Genomic DNA, 22,142 nt, shown 5'->3' with positions numbered 1-22,142 from the left:
GATGGATCAGTGGAGCTTGTGAACTGAAAGCAGTCCGAGACTTGGCTGCTGTGCCAGAGGGACAATTTGCTCTGGTATGAGTCGGCAGCTGGGATGATCCAATGACTAGATTTGTTGTGCAGTGAATTAAAAAAAAAAAAAAAAGTTTATTGCAGCTAAACAAGCTTATGGGAAACAGACCTTTCATAAGGATTGTGTTGGGTGAGTGACACTGGTGCATTTTTCATTAAGATAAACTAGAGTAGGACTAAGGTACAACCACACAATTAGACCACACAGCAGCATTTAGAGCTAAATTCTAATAAATGTATGTAACATTTGCTAATCAGCCAATGATTGGAATGCAATTAGTCAAGCAAGTCATTTGGTAAATATGACAATAGCTGTGAAGATATTTCACTGAGACACCAATGTCAGTGCATGGTGCGGAAAGATGAAAAATCATCTAGATTCATCCTCTGGGGACCATGAACATCTTCACAAAATGTCCTGGCAATTCATGTTGCTATTTCAGTCTAAGCTGTGGAACGACTGACTGAACAGCCGGCTTCCCTAGAGCCATGCCACTTATCATTTATTATTTTCTTTCATTTGACCAGTCAATGAGTCGAATCTTTGCTTCAACTCTTTTGTTTTGTTAAAACATAAGTACAATGATTAAACAGTTTTTTTGTGTACTTCAATAACACAGACAAGTTCACCAAGCAGCCCAAAAAAATGTTTCCAAAGCCATTGTTATTGAAAGGCACCTTTGGATGGTTACCACCAAAAATGCCAAACTCTCCAGAGATAAGTGAACACGCTGACTGTGCGGGAGAGGTCACATGGCTTATGGACGTGACTCCTCTTCAAACAAACAAACCACACAGGGAGCAGCAAGTTGGAATAACTCAGTAATACTAGACGAGAGGAGGCTGACATACATGATAAAAATGTACAATAACAAACAATGAAAGGTGCAGTGCGAATGCGTGTGTTGAAAAAGAATGGAAAGCAATTGAAAACAGTGTCTGCATTAAAAAAACGTCCAAAGGAAATGGGGCAGCATGATAGAGACTGTGACATTGTTGATAAGAGGGCAAAGACAGACTGGACCTGGTGTGGATGCATGTGAAAGTTTGTCATCATACTGCAAGATCTCAGGTAAACTGTTAAAAAAAACTTGGTTTTGTCTTGAATGTAAGCAACAAAACCTGCGATAGATGATTGATGTAACTTAACATAAAGAGATGTGGCCGATGGATCAGACCGATACATCACAACGCACTCGAGCAACGGTAATAATATGCCGTTTTCACCTTTGCTATGTCAGCCACATAAAAGCAAAATAAGGGGGGGGACAAACCTGAAAATCTCATTAATAATGATATTGGATTTTCCGACATCATGCATTGTTATTTCTTGCACCCACCCTTGGACACACTATGCTGATTTCAATGAGTGACCTCAAATTGCTACAAAACAGAAAAGGAAGACGGATCCTGTGTGATTTAATTTACACCAGAAACCACCACAGGGCACCAGGCTCGGAGAGGAAATACTTCACAAGTATATGACTTCCAGTTCTTGCTGTGATTTATCATTCCTTATCTTATCGCTCTCATCAACTCTACCCTTCTACCTGACCATTAGCCAAAATACAAGCGATAACACTTCCTGTGCTGTTAAGTATGTCGTCTTCAGCAGCAGATTAAGGGTCGAGTCGATGAGTTTTCACAGGCTTTCAATGAAAGGAACACAGGCCCAAGGCTGTTCTGCTGCCAGTGGAATTCAAACAGACAATAATGTTGTCTGTGCAGCGGGCAACGAGAAAACACCAGATTCTTTTCGGTGTGGGCTACAGCACGTCTCTACCCACATACGGAGAGGCTGCAGTAACAAACGGCCAGCTGAGGGTAGACTCCTGACAGGACTTATTCCTTTCTTTACCACAGACAAAACAATCTGGCTGTGTGGTTCCAAGCCGTGGGCAGGCTGCGGGGAAGCTACACTACCTTACCTCACCAGTAACTCACAGCCTCAGGACAAATAAAACAACAAAACCCAGCACTGCCAGGGAAAGCACACAGTATCCAGACTCCTTCGGGCAGATCCAAAAATCTATATTATTCTCGGGCTTCAAACAACTTATCATGGATATTTGAATTCATTTTTTTTCAAAACATAATAGGTATATTTGTCATGATCAAACCACATTACAGTACTGGGAGCATACATTTATATAAAGGGAAAAAGAACAACAAAAAAGAAACAGCAAATAAGGACCAAGATGATCGGGCATATTTGCGAATGTTACGCTCCTGCGTGTGCTTCTTGCAAAGGCTCACCACATATTCCATTAAAAGCAATTTATTCAAAGACCCCTGATTGGGATGTTTTACCCTGGGACTAAATGATTAGTTGATGAACAGAAATAGAAAACTAATCAGGCACAACTTAGATAATTCATCAAGTGAACATGCCAATCATTTGCCTCTCATAGCTTCTCAAAAGAATGATTGTTTTTCCCTTGATATTAATTGAATTCCCCTCCTTTTTTTTTTAGGACTAACAAACACAAATTGATGCCAATCAATCTACTGATAACCATTAGTGCAGCCCTTCACACATTGTGCAAGTGTGGGGGTTTTCGGAAACATTAGTAACGACTTACAATTTTCCGTCCTTGAACGAGCGGACGAAGATGTTGTCCTTCTTCATAGTCACGTCTTCATGGCAGTCCGGGGAGATGACCTTGTCGCACAGAAACAAGAGACGGTTAATAGGTCAGAAGTGGCAGTGGCAGTGGTGCGTGCGTGTGTGTGTGTGGTGTCAGAATCATGTATAATATTGCCAAGTAGGTTTTCATATTGATGGGATTTGCTTTGGGTGGATGCTTTTACTCGACCACTCACACTGTCACATTATTTCCCCTTTTCAATCATATGCTGTACAGCAAACATGCAAATGAAAGCAGCTAGTTCACTCATATGCCAAACTTTTATTTAACCAGGCCATTTCAGAGCACACGGTTCGTCACAGATGAGACATCCATCAGCGCACTTCTCATTCCCTCTGCCATACGGTCAAAGTGTAAACAGTGACAGGCTACTGTGTGCTGTAGTTCTCTGGGCTGCCGCAGGGAGGTGGCATGGAGCTCGGTCAACAGCCGGCCAAGAACAACAAACGCTGGAGGCGGGGCCCTGCTGACTACACTGCTAAAGGCACAGCTGTCCCCACCCTCTCCCATTCTCCCAGTTAAACTTGTAACACTGACACAAACAAACAACGACGGTCACAATTCCATTATGCTCAAAGAGTGGCTGAGGATTAAGGTCGGGTGGAAGGAAATGGATTAGAAAAGACAATGTCTGTGCTGCACTGTTACACAAATCAGGGAAAACAAGTCATATCTTTTTCCTCCCCCCAAAAGATAAAGAGTCAAGCTGTTCAGCTCTCTGAAATTCTTTAAAAACAAGTCAGGCAGCTGCTGCAGAAAGTTGGTCTTGTTGAAAGAAATCAGCTATTAAACTGCATCAACGTGCATACTTGCAGCATTTCAATACCATAATCCTGCAGAGGGCTGAGGTTATATAAGCAGGCTTTCAGATGAAATGGCACAATACTGTGAGTGTACCAGAAGACCAGCCGCGGCGGGGGCCTGTTTCTTTCACAGCGATGGAGCAGAGAGCAGTGAAGGAACAGAGACTATGAGCTCACCAGGGCAGGATACCACGTGGTCTTCTTCTTGTCCCCGGTGGCGACCCCCTCCACACACACCACTTTGCCAAACATATCCTCATTCTGCCGTTGATCGCTCTCCTCTTCCTCACTGGAACTTGAAGACAACTCCTCTTCTTGACTGTGGGAGAAAGGGACAATTTACTCACTAGACTGCACTTTAGAAAGCTACGGTGAGCATGTGGATGTTTATAAATACATAATTAACTATGACCATGTGAAAACATTCCCGAGTTCCTGCTGCTCAATTTCAAGAATTTGCTGCTTTTCTTTGTTCTGTGTGATTTCATTTTTTGCTTCTAATTATTTGGCAGAACAAGTGATGTGATGACATCACCATCATTTTGATGGGATTTTACTGACCAGTTAATAAATACAATAATCAATTGCAGCCCTATTAAAAAACACAACTCCTATATTTCAGAAGAATATATGAAATTGATTGACTCAATTCATACTTGTTGGGTGCACACAAAGCTGTGTCAGCCTCAATATGGAGTGCCTTATAAATTGTCCCACAGCAATAACTGCCTGGTGTTATTTGACTGGGAAAAGTGCTGTCAACTTATTTCTTTTTTTTTTTGCACCGCAACGTAATATAAAGAAAGAAAAACATTGGGCTCATAAAGCAAAGATATTGGCTTTTCATATTAAATCCACTCTTAATATAAATGGGTTAAGAAAATGAAATTGTAATGCAGAGCATCCTCAATTTCGACAGGCAGAGTTTCTGCTCGCCAATCATCTTTTCTTTTAACTGCTGTTCAGCCACAGAACAGTCTCCAACTAACAACCCACAGAGCAAACCAGCAAACTTTATACACCTATCATTATGTAGCACAGTGAAACACGAGGTCTGCTTCGCTTGATGAGTTCACTCATTAGGATCAGTGTATTGACGAGTCGGCTCATTCTCTGTTGTCTTAACAGTCGTCATGAGGCTTAGGTAGAGCGCCGACTGCGACCGGCAGACAGGCAGCCGGTGATCACGCAAGCAGCACCAGCAGGCAAACAGACCCTCCGTCCTCTTTTTATGCCTCACTAAGCCTGAGAACAGCACTACTCTGTGTACACACACACACACACACACACACACACACACACACACACACACACACACACACACACACACACACACACACACACACACACACACACACACACACACACACACACACACACACACACACACACACACACACACACACACACACACACACACACACACACACACACACACACACACACACAGTCTTGCAGAACCTAAGAGCAGTAAATCAGCCAGACTGGTGATAATACTACAACAACAACGTCGGAATAGGTTTTCTCCACATGTAACGTCTTTGTGGCAGGGGATGTTTAAATGCACCTTCACATTTAAAACGGTAATTTAAAGGACTTGTTTAATCATTTTAAAGAATGCACTTATTTAATTTCTCGCTGCAAGTTGGATGAAAAGATTGACACTACCCCCTGGTGCGTACGCTAAATGTGAAGCTACGCCCGGCAGCTCGTTAGCTCCGCTTAGCACAAAGACTGGAGGCGGGAGGGAGCAGCTCGACTGACTCTATACAGAGGTGAAATAGAATTACCGCCTCGTGGCTGAATGCCTCTGCCAGCCAGTCAAGTTACAGGAAATACTTCCCTTCTGTTCCTGATTTATGGTCACAGTCCAGAGATGTGCTTTTTGGTCTTTCTGCCAATGGCTGGTAAAATGGAAAAAATTGCCAGGCGAAATGTTTTTCAACTGCCGCACAAGTCCGTGTTTCCTATAGATCTTGAGCTCTGCCATTGGGGGTAATGTGACCGCGAGAAGGTTGATGGGAGAACCTAATGATTTACAGATTCTTGAAGACTATTTTAATTTATAAATTATAATCAATTCAATCTCATCTTTTTCTTTCCTCTCCCGCTCTCTCTGTCCCTACATCAGCTATGTCTAATGTCCCTAATCAATGTTCCTTCTCTGTCTATGGAGGTAAGCAAACCTTTAATAATTGAATGAATTAAAATAGGCTAGTTTTTTTTCAGTGCACGTCTCCAGCGATTCACTAAACAGAGAGATAGAAGAAGAGGGAAGTCATTAGCCATAGAGTCTGTACATAAGCTCAGGCTGTAGAATAGTTGCAAATGAAAACTCTGAGAGCTGGGATAGGAGCTGAGCTAACTCAGCTTAGAGAGCAAGGTCAGGGATGTGTCTTTGTCCCCCACCAAACTAAATGCCTGCCCGTGTGAGTCACCGAGGCATTGGGGAAGATGATCGATTGGTGGGATTGATTGATTTTTTGCTGTGGCGCCAATGAGAAATGTCACCAGTGAAAACACTGAGAATTTACCAGCATGTGCCACCACATATTAGCAGACTCTCTTAGGGGTGAGCACTTAGTGCTAGGTTTAGCTCGACATAGTTCCCCAATGTCAAAAATGACATCATTATATCCCTTGCATTAAGCTTTTGTCCTGGGGGACAGCAAGTGTCAACTAAAGAATTGTGAAAGGTAATCAAATCAGATATTTTTGTTGTGGTGCAAGTTTCTCTTGAATCTCATTTATTTTATTTGCCAACATGTATTATTTGTATTTTATCCAATTATTCATTTGACTGAAAAATTGTCATAATTAGCACATACATTTTTGAGTTATGGCTAAAACCCCGGTTAGTGATGTCATACTTAAAATGAAAGAAACCATCTCAGGTAAAATCAATTGGTTTGTGATTATCGGCTAATTAATAATTAGCTTCAAGTTTAGGGTTGCGGTCATGTCATCCAATTTTTATGTACAGTCGTTGACCAGGACCAGTGACTTCTTGGCATCTCTGCTGGTTGCCTGGCAACCTCTGGGTTAAACAAACAAGATACAATGCGTAACCTACTGGTAGAAGCATGCAACCTGTTTTACTCCCGTTACCAGTCTTTACTGTACAGACGTGAGCATTATAAATCACCTCTTTAAACTCTCGGCAAGAGAGCGAATGAGCACATTCCCCAAAATGTTGACCTATTCCTTTAAACAGGAAATAATTTCAAAACAAGCAATGTGGCTGTTTTTATCTCAATCTGTGCCGGTCCTTGTTAATAAACAGATAAGACTATTAGTGCACAGGAAGCCAACTGGTCCAAGGTGCTAATGTGCAGCTGGGACTTCTCCAAGTCAATAATGCATCAATGTTTGGAGTAATATTGACTTCTCCCTGAGTGCCATCAGCAATGGGTGTCAGAGAATGAGATTATGTAGCAGAGTGTCCTCTTTATAACTGCGTGGAGTCACATTTTATATCCAGTGCAAAAAAAACCTCAGCGGTTTCTATTCCCTGATGAAAACTCTGCAGTCTACCAGGAGCAGTCGGCACATCAGAGCATAAATCACCCCCTGGAACATTAGACTCAAAGGAGAGGAAGAAAAAGAGATAACATTCAGTAGGACACACACGCACACACACGGGAGCCAGGCCTGATTAAGGAACTCATGGAGGCGAGTAGGCCGTCCTCTCCTAGGCCTCAGGGAGTGTTTATGAGTGGATGGAGATGAGAGTAAATCTTCAGTTCAACTGCTGTCAGCGCACTTAAAAATGGAGGTGAGCCTGCTACCGATGGCTGTAGAATCGGCAGAGAAACTCCCTCCCCACCAGCCCCACTGATATCTGATATATTAAGTGTGATATGAGCCCTGCTGGATGTACAGAGGCGAAGGGCGATACTCACATCGGATTCGATCGGCGCCCGCGGTTGCCCTTCTTGCCGATGACAGGTGTCCCGAAGTGCTCGGGGTTGGTGAGAGGGAGTCTGTCAAGTGTCTGCAAAGGAGACAACAGCAATGAGCCTCAGTGCCACCTTGTCAAACGCTAAATCTGAAGACAGAAGATTTATTCTGTATACCTTGAAGAGTTTCTCTTCATGGGATGTCAACAGTTACAAATAGAGGGATTTACCCAGCACAGTTTACATTTCCTGGAGATATTTCACGGCTAAACCTCTAAATGCCAATATGGGACTATTCATAAGCAACATTATTATTTGAGCACTGTGAATAGAGATGCGAGGCCGTTTGTGACTAAATAAGAATGATGAAATGAGCTTTGTTTCCCTGGGAAGCTGCAGGACAGTATAATACTTGCCTCGCTCTCTGCAAAGTGACGTGCTCCTTTCAGGCAGAGAGAGGAACGCCTCAGGGTCTTCTCATCGCCATCGTCAAACACTGCAGAGATGAGAGTGAAACTGTTATGTATGTAGGCCAGCAGGAGTCCACCAATAACCCCCCCCCCCCCCACTCACACACACACAGACTTACAAAATGTCTGCTTGTTTTATGATATGCTGACAACAAATTACGTTGTTGATAGATCCAACAGGCAGTGACAGAGTTGTTTTCAGCTCACAGCTCTATTAGAACCTCAAGGGCCCTCTGCGAGGCACAGAGAGGAGTAAATAAGAGTGAGGGAAAAAGTGTCTGATGCATTCACTGATATTAAATCTCCCTAGACGTTTAGAGTAAGCGGCCACATAAAATAACAGCACACAAAAAAATTATAATGTACATCCTATTAAAAAACACAAAGGAACCTTCCTTTCCCCTTCCGAAGTCACATCGCTTACAAATCCTTCAATTCCAATAATCTGTTCTCAAATGTTTCTGGCGACAACAATGCGGGAAAAATAACTTGAGGTAACTTCATCAGTGACTTTATCTTTTTGTTGTCTCAGTGATGAATGTAAAGATGAGTGTTTTCAAGATAGGGAAACCCCCATGGGCACTCTTTAGAGATGAACAGCTGCTGAGAGACTGCAGATCTGAGCAGCAGCCTTTTACGCTGTATGCTTTGGATTATCTAACATCTTCCCTGTGTACGCTTGACTGACTTGCAGTTACAACTTGCCATGCCTGGGATCGCCTTTTCAAATTTTGTGACCAAATGATTAATCCATTAATTAAAAAAAGAAGAAGAAGATTAATCAATGACATCATTGGCTGCAGCCCTGTTAATTGTTACATTTTGTTTATATAATATTTTAATGTTGATTCAGTAGCACTTAGTCTGGATATTAATGTGACGACAGTGATTTGGTTGTTCATATTAACAATCACACAAACGAAAGTGATGGTTTGGAAGCTAATGGTTTGGAGATCTGATTAATATGAGCAGGTAAAGCTGGGTATACACTGTGCGACTTTAGAAATGTTGTTGTTAAATTTCACCTCATGCTCGGAGAGTAAATTGTCTGCGATGAAAAGCCAAAGCTCGCAATTTATGTGCTCACACTGCGTGTCCCAGATCATCCAGCCACAATCTGGTTATCCAGTCTGGTTATTGTCAAATAAGCAAAGGTGGAAATTTGTTTGTTTTGTCAGAATGTGCCATTCTGTGTTCTGAAAAAAAAAAGAAGAAAAAAGAAGAGGCACCGGCGCATATGGACACACAAGTGGCTTGGACGACGTGGGCAACATTTCTCTCGATACAGTGATAAAAGTCGTCAATTGGATTTTATCAATATAGCCCAAATCCCTAAGAGGCTATACAATCTGTAAAGCATACAACACCATCTATCCTTAGACCTTCAAAATGGATAAATACAGATTTTTAAAAATGGAAGACAAAAAATTGTAATTTTTTTGCAAAGCTTGGAAACCCCTTTGGAATTTAGGTTGTACACAAACATGTTTTCACAAGCATGAGGAGAGAAAGAGTCTTTGGGAGAGGAGGGGAAGAAGGTGGTTTGTTATTGACTTACCAACAGTATAAATGCTCGCATCGGTCAGCTTGTTGATTGTGGCCTCCTGGTAAACTCCATCCTGATTCTTTGCCTCGACAACTGCACCCACCTGTTGGACAGATTCACTGCTGTTATTTGGAATGTCAGAATAATAGGGTTTTTTCTCTCTCCAAGTAATTAGACGATCATATTGCTGCTAAAAGAATATCTGAACTGAAATCAAATTCAAATGCAAATTGTTCATTGACTGATGATCTGCTTTTTCTACATTCACTCTAGAAGAAAAAGGGTGATTAGATAGCTACAGGACACAGAACTAAACGTATTAAATTTTCTTAATTCAAAGTTTAAACAAAGGGATCAATTACAAGAAACAATATAATGAAGGGTAACTAATGCCAATGGCGTGTGTTATGACAATATTCCATCTGACTGAAGCAAAACATCAATCGCCTGCATCTTTCCAGCCTTACCTTTAGAGGTCCTTTGATATTTTCATCATGAACCTCCGCTGTGGACAGATCTGGTTTAAAGGTCACCTGGGTAAGGGGGGAGGCAACAGGGGAGGAGAATAAGTATCAAGAATAAACAAACAGTTCCCCAAAGGCCTGACCCATAGATTTACTAATAATACCGCCTGACCAGTCCACATCAATCTTCCACTTCACAGAGGACGCACAGCCCAACTAACAGTGCTGGACTTTATAACTGCTGATACGTCAATTATAAAGATGGACTCTTTCGGCTGGACGGGTTTGTTTAAAGGTTACATGTTTGACATAAACACACTAGCAGAGAGCTGTTGGTGTCATCAGGCAGCAGCAGCATGTGTGTGTGTGTGTGTGTGTGTGTGTGTGTGTGTGTGTGTGTGTGTGTGGATATTAAATACTATGGCTCATTTCTGGTATGTCTGGAACAGCCTTGGCGCGACTGATTGCGCCAACTGTGGTGGATCTCTGTTGTGAATGTTAGGGGCTATGCAAACTGATTACCCCCCCTCCCCTTAATGCATCTGCAGCCTCGCCTAAGTGAACCATAGTGGATCATAATCTGATCATGCTGTGGTAATCTTGCATCTGCATGACGACCTGGCAACACTGAGTGACAAAAAAAGACCACAAGGCGCACGCACACGCACACAGAGCCATTTACTGTTACAGATTTTCCTATGAGCATGTGAGGATCGTGTCAAAGCACAGAAGCTTTAAGCCCCTCTCTGCTTTATATATCCAAATGCTCACGTGCTTCTTTTTCTGTTTCCTGAGGGAAATTAAAGTACGTTTTGAGAGCATGTTAGAAAAATAGTAACACAATTATAATGGAGAACTGGCTTCACTTTTGTTGACAGTGATTTAGTTTAGCATTTACCGCGATACAAGGGCTGAAAAAAATGTAAATTACAAACCATCTCAAAAATACAAGCCTGCAGGTAAAAAAAAGAAAATATCCAGATAATGCTCTTTGGACTCTAGTCGGTTTCAAATAAAACAACAGCAGAAATAGCAATCAATGTCTTGCTATGAAGACACGACCAAGGCAATGAATGAATAGATGCTGCTGAATTGTCAGGCTATAAAAGAAAAAGGGATGAGAAAGAGGGGGAAAAAGGATTCCTGAGGCAGCATTTCATCAGTTATGGAGATAATGACATTCCAGCCCAGTGGAATAAAGGAATCCCTTCTTTTTACAGGGACGAGCAGGAGCCTCCGCTCTCCACAGACACAAGGAGGGACGACTCAAGCTGCACGGGACCCAGTTAGTAACACCTAACAACCTCTGACAACCTAACTGTGAGCTTTGTTCTTATAGAGTTCTTGACCTATACGCACAAACTGTACAGCCACTCATACTTAAAACGGCTTTAGTCCAACAAATCCATGTTGTGAGAACAGGTTTTATCGGGAGCTAACAGTCTATTAGATCACAAGATTCCTTCAAAATCCCAAAAATATTACTGATCTGCAGGATGTCTCACTACACAAAATTACCAAGCAATTTTTACAGTCTTGAAAATGACCTACCGTCGGCCTATCATGGATGTATCAGTGTATATGTTGACTGACATGCGCCTACATGAAAACCATCTCTGTACAGAAACAGAATAACACAGAGCATCATTACAACTCAAATGGGAAAAACATCCAATGAGAACCTTTTTAGAAATAAAATAATATGGGCCAATAAATTGATATTGATCACTTTTACTACCTAAAATCAGGATTTGCATCAGCCCCAAAAGTCCAGTAACTCTCAGGCTCTACTTAATGTAAACTGCACTTTGATCTTAATCTCTTCAAAGAATATTGACTGCCGGTGTTTTCTTCCCCTTTTGACCATAAACAACAACAGGACATGATCCACGGCTAACAACAAGCACCGACAGCTCAGACAAAAATAAACAGCAGAACCAGTTGTTTCACTCATCTGTCTCTATCTGTCTCTCTCTGTCAGATAATGAGCCTTCTGCTGATCTCAAATTTATATGTTGTCTAGTTGCAAATTCAAACCAAAGTTCACTACACTTTCTTTAAAGCCAATAAGATTAGGGATATGACTTTTTACACAAAACTATTGTTTGAACGTGGAGGGGGATGTTTTGTATTGATCTGACTGAATCAACAATGTCAAATCGAGTCAAATGAGCAAAACTAGCAAGTGAGCTCAACAGAATGTGATGACACTAAACATTTTGAGAAATAACGCGTGGACGCATTTTCAATTCAACGTCATGATGGAAAAATCGCGGATAAAAGTCACAGCAACAACAAGTCTGAAGCATGTTGAGCTGTCACACAGCATTCATCTTTTCATCACACTGTGCCATCAGGTAGCCCTGACTGATCATATGCATGCTGAACCTTTTACAGTAAGTGATAATGACATGGTGCTAATTCATTCGTTACAGGTGCTCTAGTAGAAGTCATCATCATAGATAACAAAAGATCACAGAGATCTTTTCACTGAGCCTTAAAATTGCTCAAAAGACACCGGCGACATATGCTGCAGCCGTCAGCTCAGTTAAACAAGCGGAGATTAACGAACCAACGAGCTAAAGAGGAATTCATTAATGTCACATTTCAATGTTTGTGTTAAACAGAGCTAACATTCCCATTACAGCTACTCAAAAACAAACCCCCTCGCTCAGCCATTTAGTATGGTAATTAATTCCTGAGACGAGACTATCCTATTATCATTTTCATCCCATAATATTTAAACCAAGAACATCAGATCGTCTTCTTTGCCATTGTTGATTGTCCATGAGACAAGATGGCACATCATTTGATGATTTAAGCTGCTCTGCCAGAATCGCAGCACATCGCTGCTCTTTTGTCTCTACAGGGGGAACTACAGCGCACTGACAGTGAAAAAGCCAGCATCCACTCTTTGTTCCTCCCACACACTCTGGCAGAACGAGAGACAAGCGATCTGTCTCTATTGTATTACCCAGATGCTCAGGCCCCACTGGGAAATGAGATACTGTACTGTGTGCATCATGTAATGCCCTCATCAGCAATGCATAAAACCAACGGGGACGCGTGGAAGCCGTGGGTGAGAGGGACGCCTGAGGACGTGATGGCTACCTTGTGGGACCAGGCCAGACCCTGCATCTGTCACAGCTGGGTTGCTTGATCAGTGTTTCAACTGTGTGAGCAGCACTAACAACCTAAGCCAGGTGCTGGCATTCCAGCATGTGAGCAGCCCAGCTGGATTTTTGGCAACATCGAAAATTATTTGAATGCACATTCTCAAAATTCTTAAGTCTGTTATGAACTCCTTCTAATTGTCCCAGCAATCCGGTCTCTGAAAAGGACCGTTTTGGACCTTGTCTTTTAAACGTGGCCATCTCTGATCTACCCGCTGTGGGTGTACAAGCTGAGCTAAGTGATCAGACAAAGACATGGGACCCCAGCCCTGCTGCGTTCCACTTCACTCAGAACACAGACAGACAATACATTTTTAATTTTAGATCATGAGCACTTTGAAATGTGACTTACCTTGGCCTTGACCAGCCTCTTTGCAGTCTTGATCTTGGCCTCACAGAAAGCCCCTCGGTACTTGGCACTCACATCCGTCCCCACTGTCAAGTAGGGGGGCTCCTCCAGAGTCTGAGGAAATAAAAAAATACACACACAATAAATAAATGAATGAATAAATAAATATACTGTAGCTCACAGGTGTATTATCACATCTAAGGCAGGAGTACACACATACAAGCTTCACACAGTCTAGGCCAGCTACGCAAAATGCACCCGGCTCAGTGATTCACCCATAGAAAACACATACCATCTGCTCTGGGTATTGGAAAACAAGCCTCTGAGGGAGCAAACAAAAAGGCCACCTCTCTCCTCCTTTGATGACTACAGAGATGAAGCTATCCGGAACACGTAACACCATCCTGTGTCATTATTAGATGTTTATCAAGACCCCCAAGAAAAGATTTGCAGAGGGTAGGGTACACAAAGAAAACAGTGTGAGGATGAGGGCAGAGGAGAGGAAATTCAGAAGGCTTGAGAAAAGGCCTAACTGAAATAGGGTATATTTAGACATATTTGAAAGTGGGCCACACTTCCTGCTCACAGGACACATCGGAACCAGTTGCAATGCCACTCGTGAGCTTGGCTAAATCTTCCGAGTGCAGGTTTAAAATAGAGAAAAATATGGGCTCCTCCTCAAATGTGCTAAACTACAAATGTACCATTTATCAAGCCACACATGTAAATCTTCTTACTTTCTGAATGAATGAATAAATGACTGAAGCGTGATGAACAAGCTCCCTAATTATTCAACATGAGGTTATTTACAAAATCCACAGTGGAAGAGACGGCTCTAGATTTCATACTACCAGTTTGGTACTTAGAAGACTCAATAATATATCTCAACTCTACAATTTTTTCCCCCTCAATCACACAGACATAAATCTTAGGGGCTGTGTCTATGTTCATGAAATCTGTTCATTGTTTCCACGAGGAGGGCAAAGAGTGTACAGGTTGCCATTCCAACTAAAAACTACACCAGCGTTTAGCAGCACTCAAACCAGTGAGGAGGAACTAATCACTGACACCAGATGCTGTCGGCCTCCGTGGCACATACTTGTGCCATGACTGCTCCGCTTTAAGGACTGAACAAGTCCACATCTGTGAATATGAGCCGTCAAACATAACCTACTGCCTTTGTGTAAACACTTGAACCCATTCCTAACATAATGCACGTGAGCAAACCCTTGAGTGGCATGAAAAAAAGTGTTATGGAGGCATTTCACATTGATGGAATGCATCAGAAGAAGTGTTCAAAGTAGCTTCGGGGGGGGAGGGAGAAAAAACTACTTGTATGTCTCCATTTAAACATTCAGCAGGTGCAACACATTTCTTACCACTGCTCGATTGCTGCATTTGAATCTCAACATTATATGACTGCACTGTGTCCAAATATCCAAATGAATATCCTACATTAATCTGATCTGTCAGACAAAAAAACATGGAGCAATTTTGGGCCACACATGCAAACCATAAAACCAAACAAAAAAATCAGATAATACGGAGATTATCTGGATGGGTAGACTACTACTTCTACTGCTACTAACAATGATGCTATGACTACTACATTATCTGTCAAATTAGGATGCAGGACAACCAGAGTTTGGCTTAATTAGAAACAGTAGTGTGTACTAAAAGTAGGAATGGGTGTTGTAATCCAGTCCAGCTCTATGGTGAAAAAACTATTAGGGTGCTGTTTTTATTTGTTTTATATTGTTGTTGTTTTTTTTATCTTTTGTGTACTGTAAAGGCTTGTGGTTGCAAAAGGTTAAGATGTATATTTTCTAGAAGTGATGAGATGCTTTTATCAAAATATCACCGCACAGTAAAATGATGCTAAGTCAAACATTCTAACTGGTTGCAAGCGCAAAAAAAAAGCAGAAGCACAGAAACGCGTTTCTTCCGTGAGCTTGTCACAGTCAAACCAGGACAGGGTGCCTCATCTCCTCTGTCTCTGGGTTTCTGACAGATGGTATTCAGGGGCAGAGTCCAGCGCACTTCAGCCTCCCTGCCTCTCAGATAAACACCTCATTTGTCTTTAGTGCAGTCTGGCCTCAGCACCAGCTGCCCTTGCCAACACCGAGTTTACATGACGCAGCAGCCATTTCCACTGGCTAACCAGCACTCTTGTCAGTCGTGCCTGCATCACAAAGCCGGACTGCCAATGTGGACCCAACTCTTGCAGCTCCTCTTTCATACTAATGCTCGTCTCCCTTTCCCCCCTTCTGCTCTATGCTCATCTCTACTTCAACGAAAAGTCATACTAGTAAGTCATACAGGGCAGCTTGTGTTATTTTGACAGTTGTGCATGCAAAACCTGCCCAATTTACCAAGGGGTGGGGGTGGTAACACACTGCCAAGGCCAGATTGACCTTTTTCTTGCTCACACGCCAACACAAAGAGAGGATGGTTAGTAGTTTCCAATGATGAAGCCCCACCTCCCCGCGTTCAGCTAAAACTATGAACGAAAATTCCATTCCTTGGATTGGGTTGCCATTTAGCCTACAGCTGTCTGGAGAAAAAACATTGGCTACTTCTTTTTTATTTTCATTGCTCCTGCCAGTGCTGAACAACAGACAATGTTTCCGCCGCTTGCAAAAAGAAAAAATTCAACCAATCAAGACGACTTAGCTCAGGGAGGTGGAATTCCTGCGGCCTTTGGGATGTGTAACATCCCCTCGCCAACTCAAAACAACAGACTCTCACTTAAGAGTATGTCATTAAAAAAAGGGCACAGCTGTATTTATCAGAAGCCTCAAGCACCACTTCTATTCCATAGAAAAGTTGAGGGTAATAGCATTGTATAATCAAGACCTGCTTTCTGGCTATTCACTTAGCACCGGTGATGTGGAAAATACTCTCCAGGCACACGTGCTTGATTAAACACGTTCAAATGTGACTTGGCGTGGGGTGGCAAAACGCACCTGGGGCTGGCATGAAAAGAAACAAACCAAAGCCGTTTAAAAAAATGCTTGATTTGGAATAACTACATCTGACTGACAACAAAAGGTACATGTAGTAATTAATATGAGCCTTTTCTCCTCCAAAAAAGGAAACAACTAAAACAAATGCCAGAGCTGATGCACTGGGGTTGTTGGCCTTTGAGCACTTGTGTCCTGGCTTTTGAATCATGCAGACAATTTAAAACAGTAGGAGCACCTCACTGATGACTAGTGATCCGAGGCCCCACTCAATATTTAAGCCTTGCTAGTCATAGGGACAAAACAGGCAGAGCTGCTGCATTCAGTTGGAGCTCTGAAATCATTCCAGCTTTACCAAAACAAAATATCCTGGAGCGACACTGGCCAAAGCAGAGCGAGATCCGTTTCTGTTCAATAAAGGAGGGTGTCGGGTCATGAAAAATAGAACGGCCCAGCCTACAGCGCGAGAGTTTAAAATCAGCTGCTGCTTATAGAGCATTTCGTGGACAGCATGACTGACTATAGTATTTTTATGTCACAGCACAGTAAAAACACATTTCCTGGCATTGAAATGTTAAAGCTGCGAAAAAAAAATTATGCATGGCACAGTAGTGGTGGGATGTGTCAACTGGGACTGTATGGCCTCATTTTCTATTAGTCTCAGGGAATCCTTGGCCATTTGCTCAACAGACCCCAGGTTACCTCTGGGTGGCTGCCCCATCAGAAGCATGTCAATACCCACTTCTAACTGATGCACCTGCAACAGTCTCTGCAAACATTTCCTCTGCCTCTGGCTCACGGCCATTACAATTTGAAACTTAAATAGCCTGTGCATCTGTCGTATTAAAATCATACAGCTGTGGACTTGTCACACCTTCATCTTTATGAGCTTCTTGATCCAAATACTGAAGGTCATGGTTCAAAAGTAGCAGGTCTGTAAGATGAATTTATCAAAACGCTATTAATTCAAGTTCAGTTTGAAGAATACCCTCCCGACAGTGACATGATGCAAAACACTTAAAGTCTCTCGCTCTAGGTTTGGTTTTGTTGGAAATGCGGATACACTTGTGGTTGTACAGTGTTGTTGCAGAGTGGCTGTTCTTCTCTGACAAACCATCTTTGACAAGTGTGCAGAGAGCACACAAACTGACAACAGCCAAGTTTAATTTAGACCTGCCGTCGCGTTGATCAGTTACAGCTGATCTGACACACCACCAGCACATTTGTTATTGTTACTGCCGAAAGCGATGCTCAGCACCGGCTAAAAACGAGAAGCTGCAGCCGAATGTCTGCCACACTGCATGGCTAATGCTAATGATTTGTGCTAATGATTAGTAGTAAACCTCCGTGCCGCCCCCTCCACTTCCATTGCAATGTTTCACTGTACATATCATCACGTGCCATATCGCCCAACCTTAACTCCAACAGTAACAATGTTGTCGTGATGAGTCCTGTGTTTGCAGATATGCTTGAAAGTGAGTCATTTATTATGGCTCCGTTCTCAATCACAGACTATTTAAAGCCTGTGACTGCTCACATCAGTCTTCTAGATTATCTATATCAGACTTGTTAAATCACCTGTGTGTTTGGAGTCGCTATGCAGAGAAATGACATGATTCAATCAAACTCTCTACTATTAAAAATCATATTGTCCTGCCTGGACAGGAATAACAAAATGAATAGAAGCGTCGGGAGAGGTCAATCAAGCACATTGTGCACACACCCACATTGACCTCAGAGGAGAGTTCAGTAGTCATGACAAAGGGAAAACACCAGCATGTGCATGCGGTATAAAAAATATATGATCATTTTATTTATTATGATGCATTATTATTGAGTAAAACAACAGTATAGCAACTAGCTATATATGAACTTAAAACGCGGCTTTTATTGAAAAGTGTAAATACTGTAATTTAAAAGAAAATAAATATATACATTCAAATGTACAAGATTTCCATTTTAAAATTGAACGAATCCATTTATTGTGAAAATTACAATCTATTGATGTCTGCATAAGCAGACCAAAGAGCAACCTTTTTTAAAAGACCATTCAGGAACAAGGCAGCCTAACTGAAATATTATGAACAATAGTTTTTGTCCCATTATATTGTTACTATAATAAATAGGCTTGTAGCCCGGACAAAGGAACATGCAAGAGGCATGCAGGAAAGAATTAAGCTCCCTCCCAGCCTCGCTCACACGTACAATAATCCTGCTGTGAATCACCTCTTTGTCCGAACCAGAGTCACCACAATTCCAGTGACTGGTGCTTCAGCAGGAGTTGCCTTGGCAATGCCATGGCAGCTTTAAACTAGAAAAAAACAAAACAATCTTAAAAACCTATTCTGCTAAATTTAGGGCAGGCCAACAAATCTCCTTCTCCCACAGAAGCACCAACACTTCAGCACAGTCCAGGTTTGAATTTGGAAGATGATACAAACTTAACAAGTTCTTATATATATGGTTTAAGATAAACCTAGGCCCATCTATGATGTAAATACACTTTTTGCTTATACTTTTGAATTAGTTAAATTCTCTCTTTTTTTGCAGTACTTTTTAAAGAGGTTTAACACTTTCTTTGTTGGCTGCAACACCAATGAAATACCTACAATTTGACCTGAGAGTGAAAAAAAAATCTTTCCTCACTTAATGGCATGCATTTCACAGTTGGAGTAACTTTGAATAAGACGTGGCTTAAACTGGTAATATTATCACATATTACAAACACAGTGGTCAAAATTGAAGCAGCAAAGATATTATGAACATCAGTCTCTAGCATGAGCAAACCTCCAAAAACTTTCAGCAGACCTCCCATGGTTCCTAAATTCTTGTAAACCCTACAGCTGGACATTGTAACTTTGTTTTAAACTGTAAGTCTCAACCCCAAACTGACATAACCCTAGTGAAATCATCAGCGTTATTTTCCTCCAGAGCCACAGAAGATAATATACACCTGTTTTTACAGTCTGCAGCCAGTATGACAAGTAATCTCTAAAATATGTGGAGTCACCAGGGTTCACTCAACTGAACACTTGAGATCTTGAACTTGCATGTCAGACAGCTCTCTCACCACCTAGGGCTGCAACTAACGATTATTGTCATTATCAATTTATTTGTTGATTATTTTCTCGATAAATCGGTTAGTTGTTTGGTCCATAAAAAGCTGAAAAATGGTGATCGTGTTTCCCAAACCCACAGACAAAAAAATAAGCAGTTTCCTGTCTTAGATGAGCAAAGAAACTAGATATTATTCACAGGAAAGATGCTGAAATCAGAGAATTTTGACTTTATCTTTTACAATTATTTGAACCATTCATCAATTTTAAATATAGTTGTTTATATTTGGTAGGTAGTCAATTACTAATGATTAATTGTTGCCACTCTACCACCACCATCATCATCAAAACACCAAATGAGGGAATATCTTTTGGAAAAGAGGTGTTCATCCCCCCAGTAGAGTTCAGAAACTTATAGAATCAATGCCAACTAACATTGAAGCTGTTCTGGCGACTCATGGTGGCCCAACATCAAACTAAGACACATACTGTTAGTTTTTCCTTTAAATTGTCACACGTCAGTGAATGGTAAGCCAACATTTTGGCTGCTGTCGTGTAAGGTTATGTTTTGGAACTTTATTGGGAGAACCAATGCCTTGGTACACAATTTCATGCAGACCTCACCATTATGTTATTAATGAATGGCTAAAGTGTATGGATGTCTAGGACAGTACGATCTTCTTTTATTCCTACATAGGCATTTACTTGATTAGGCTGCTAAATGAATTAGGCTTAAGAACTCATTATTATTATCCATCAAATTAGTCCACTTTTATGATGTTTAATGTTTAAATTGTCCTATCCAGCACACAGTATTAAAACAGTATGTGCAGTTGATGAAGAAAGGCTGTGCACCTAAAGCCAAGGAGACATGAAATGCTAAGTAAACACAATGAAAGGCTGTCCTTGTTACAGAGCAATTTACAGTTTAGACATAGAGCAGATGCTTCTGCACAGAGTAGTAAAATAAGTGAGCACTCCTCAAGCATCAGTGGAGCCAGACGACTCAGTAGCTGTATGAAAACAGCAAATGCTACCACATTAAACCACAATGCTGATGTCAGTGTGAAAGCTTCTCTCCCGTCAATGGTTATATAGATAAGTACATGTGCTGTTAATAAGAGTCTATTGCAAGTTTACGGCTATGCAGCTGGAGAGAATAATAAACTGCAAACTGGTAACGAGTACCGCATGAATTTTCACATAGACATAAATGTTTAAAAAGCATTTTTTTAATCTCATAATATACTGAGGTGCACTTTTGCACCACTTAATTGGATATTTTTGGTTGACTGCTTACATATGTGTACCATATGTACCACAGTGGTGGTATAGTTTGATTAACCACAAGCATTACACGATTAGAGGCAAAGTGACAGGACTAAGAATCATTACCACAGCAGCTTCTAATTTGTCCAACACCAACTCTTCTTCTGCTTCGCTGTATTTCTCACCCCACCAGACTGTTAAACTATATATGTGAAAAAAATACACCATCTTGTCTAAGTTACAACAAGTCACACCAATTAATCTCAGGGGGAAACGACTTTGCAAAGTTATGACTGTACCTATGGCCTACATGACAACGAGTGACTCAACAGCCTCATAGATAGCCTCATGCAGTCATAACAACAGTTACAACAACAGTATGTTTCATAACTGTTGTTATGACTGTACTGAAACCATAAGAAAAGATGAAATAGTTTGCATCACAGCCTCCCTAACAATGACAGAGCTTTTGAATAGTTTTCAGTTTTACAGTTCTATTATTCACATATTACTATGCAATATACCTTTAGTATGCCTTGAGATCAGAAACTCTCAATGAAAGATGAAATTCACATCTATCACAACACACCCATGCACTATCTCAGCATCTAATTCAATAACAAAGCATAAACAGAGCATAACATCAACATTGCAGTTCCCAAAATTGTGTTTGCGATTACAGCTGAAGCCACGGGAAACACGATATCATGCTCATCAAATAAATGTATTACTTTGGCCATTGTCCAAGACACTTGCCTCCCTGTGTCTGAGTCCACAAAGGCCTTTTACATGAGAACAAAAAGGACGAAGCCGTGCATGTACAACACAGACATTATATTCAGCATGTCGTGTTTGTATACAAGTCAAATGGGAACGAGATGCATGAGCAGTGATGCAGCGATCAAGTTTCCCGTGGCATTTAATGCATGCAAGGAGAAGGAAGAAAAAGAATGAACCATACCTTCATCTTTCAACGTGTCCTCGGGGCAACCAGTGTGAAGAATCTGTGGCTGGAAACAGAAGGTTGAAGAAGCTGTTACAGGCATCACAGACGGTGCCAACTTCAGTCTGTCTGCCACAACAAGACAGGGTTATGTTATGATGACATCACTTCTGCTGCCACACTGCTGGATGACATGATTTAAAAAAGAGAGAAGAGGGAAAGCTGGCCTGTGAATAGATGGACACCTTATAATGCTCTGGGACAACGCAGCACGTGAGACCTCCTCGCAGGGAATCACGCCGACCTGAGTCTGGCCCTGGTTTCAGTGGAAGTGCTTAAATGAGCCTCGCGGACGGAGCCACGTTCCCCACAATGTCTCTCGTGTTGCACAGTTTATGTAATGCCCGGTGCACCGCAGTCAGCCGGGCAGGCGAAGGGCGGGCACGCGGAGAGGAGAGCAGGATACTGTGGGTGGGTACAGGGGATGA

At 41.7% G+C, this 22,142-nt stretch overlaps 1 protein-coding gene across 3 annotated transcripts in view; it reads right to left on the bottom strand.

Moving 5' to 3' along the window:
• Window positions 1-22,142, bottom strand: part of arid4b (AT-rich interaction domain 4B) — a 36,383-nt gene that overhangs the window by 12,417 nt on the left and 1,824 nt on the right. For all 3 annotated transcript variants that reach the window (XM_047335292.1, XM_047335293.1, XM_047335294.1), the window contains exons 2-9: window positions 21,673-21,721; window positions 13,427-13,537; window positions 9,905-9,970; window positions 9,450-9,540; window positions 7,838-7,917; window positions 7,425-7,516; window positions 3,700-3,841; window positions 2,654-2,733 (exon numbers count right to left, since the gene is read on the bottom strand). In XM_047335292.1, the coding sequence (XP_047191248.1) occupies window positions 2,654-2,733; window positions 3,700-3,841; window positions 7,425-7,516; window positions 7,838-7,917; window positions 9,450-9,540; window positions 9,905-9,970; window positions 13,427-13,537; window positions 21,673-21,678 (668 nt within the window). In that variant the 5' untranslated portion in view covers window positions 21,679-21,721. The remainder of the gene's footprint in view (window positions 1-2,653; window positions 2,734-3,699; window positions 3,842-7,424; window positions 7,517-7,837; window positions 7,918-9,449; window positions 9,541-9,904; window positions 9,971-13,426; window positions 13,538-21,672; window positions 21,722-22,142) is intronic.

The sequence above is a fragment of the Scophthalmus maximus genome, chromosome 10, assembly GCF_022379125.1.
Source record: "Scophthalmus maximus strain ysfricsl-2021 chromosome 10, ASM2237912v1, whole genome shotgun sequence".
Lineage (NCBI taxonomy): Eukaryota > Metazoa > Chordata > Actinopteri > Pleuronectiformes > Scophthalmidae > Scophthalmus > Scophthalmus maximus.
Note: the sequence above shows the minus strand (reverse complement) of the source record. Positions and strands in the feature narration are given on the sequence as shown.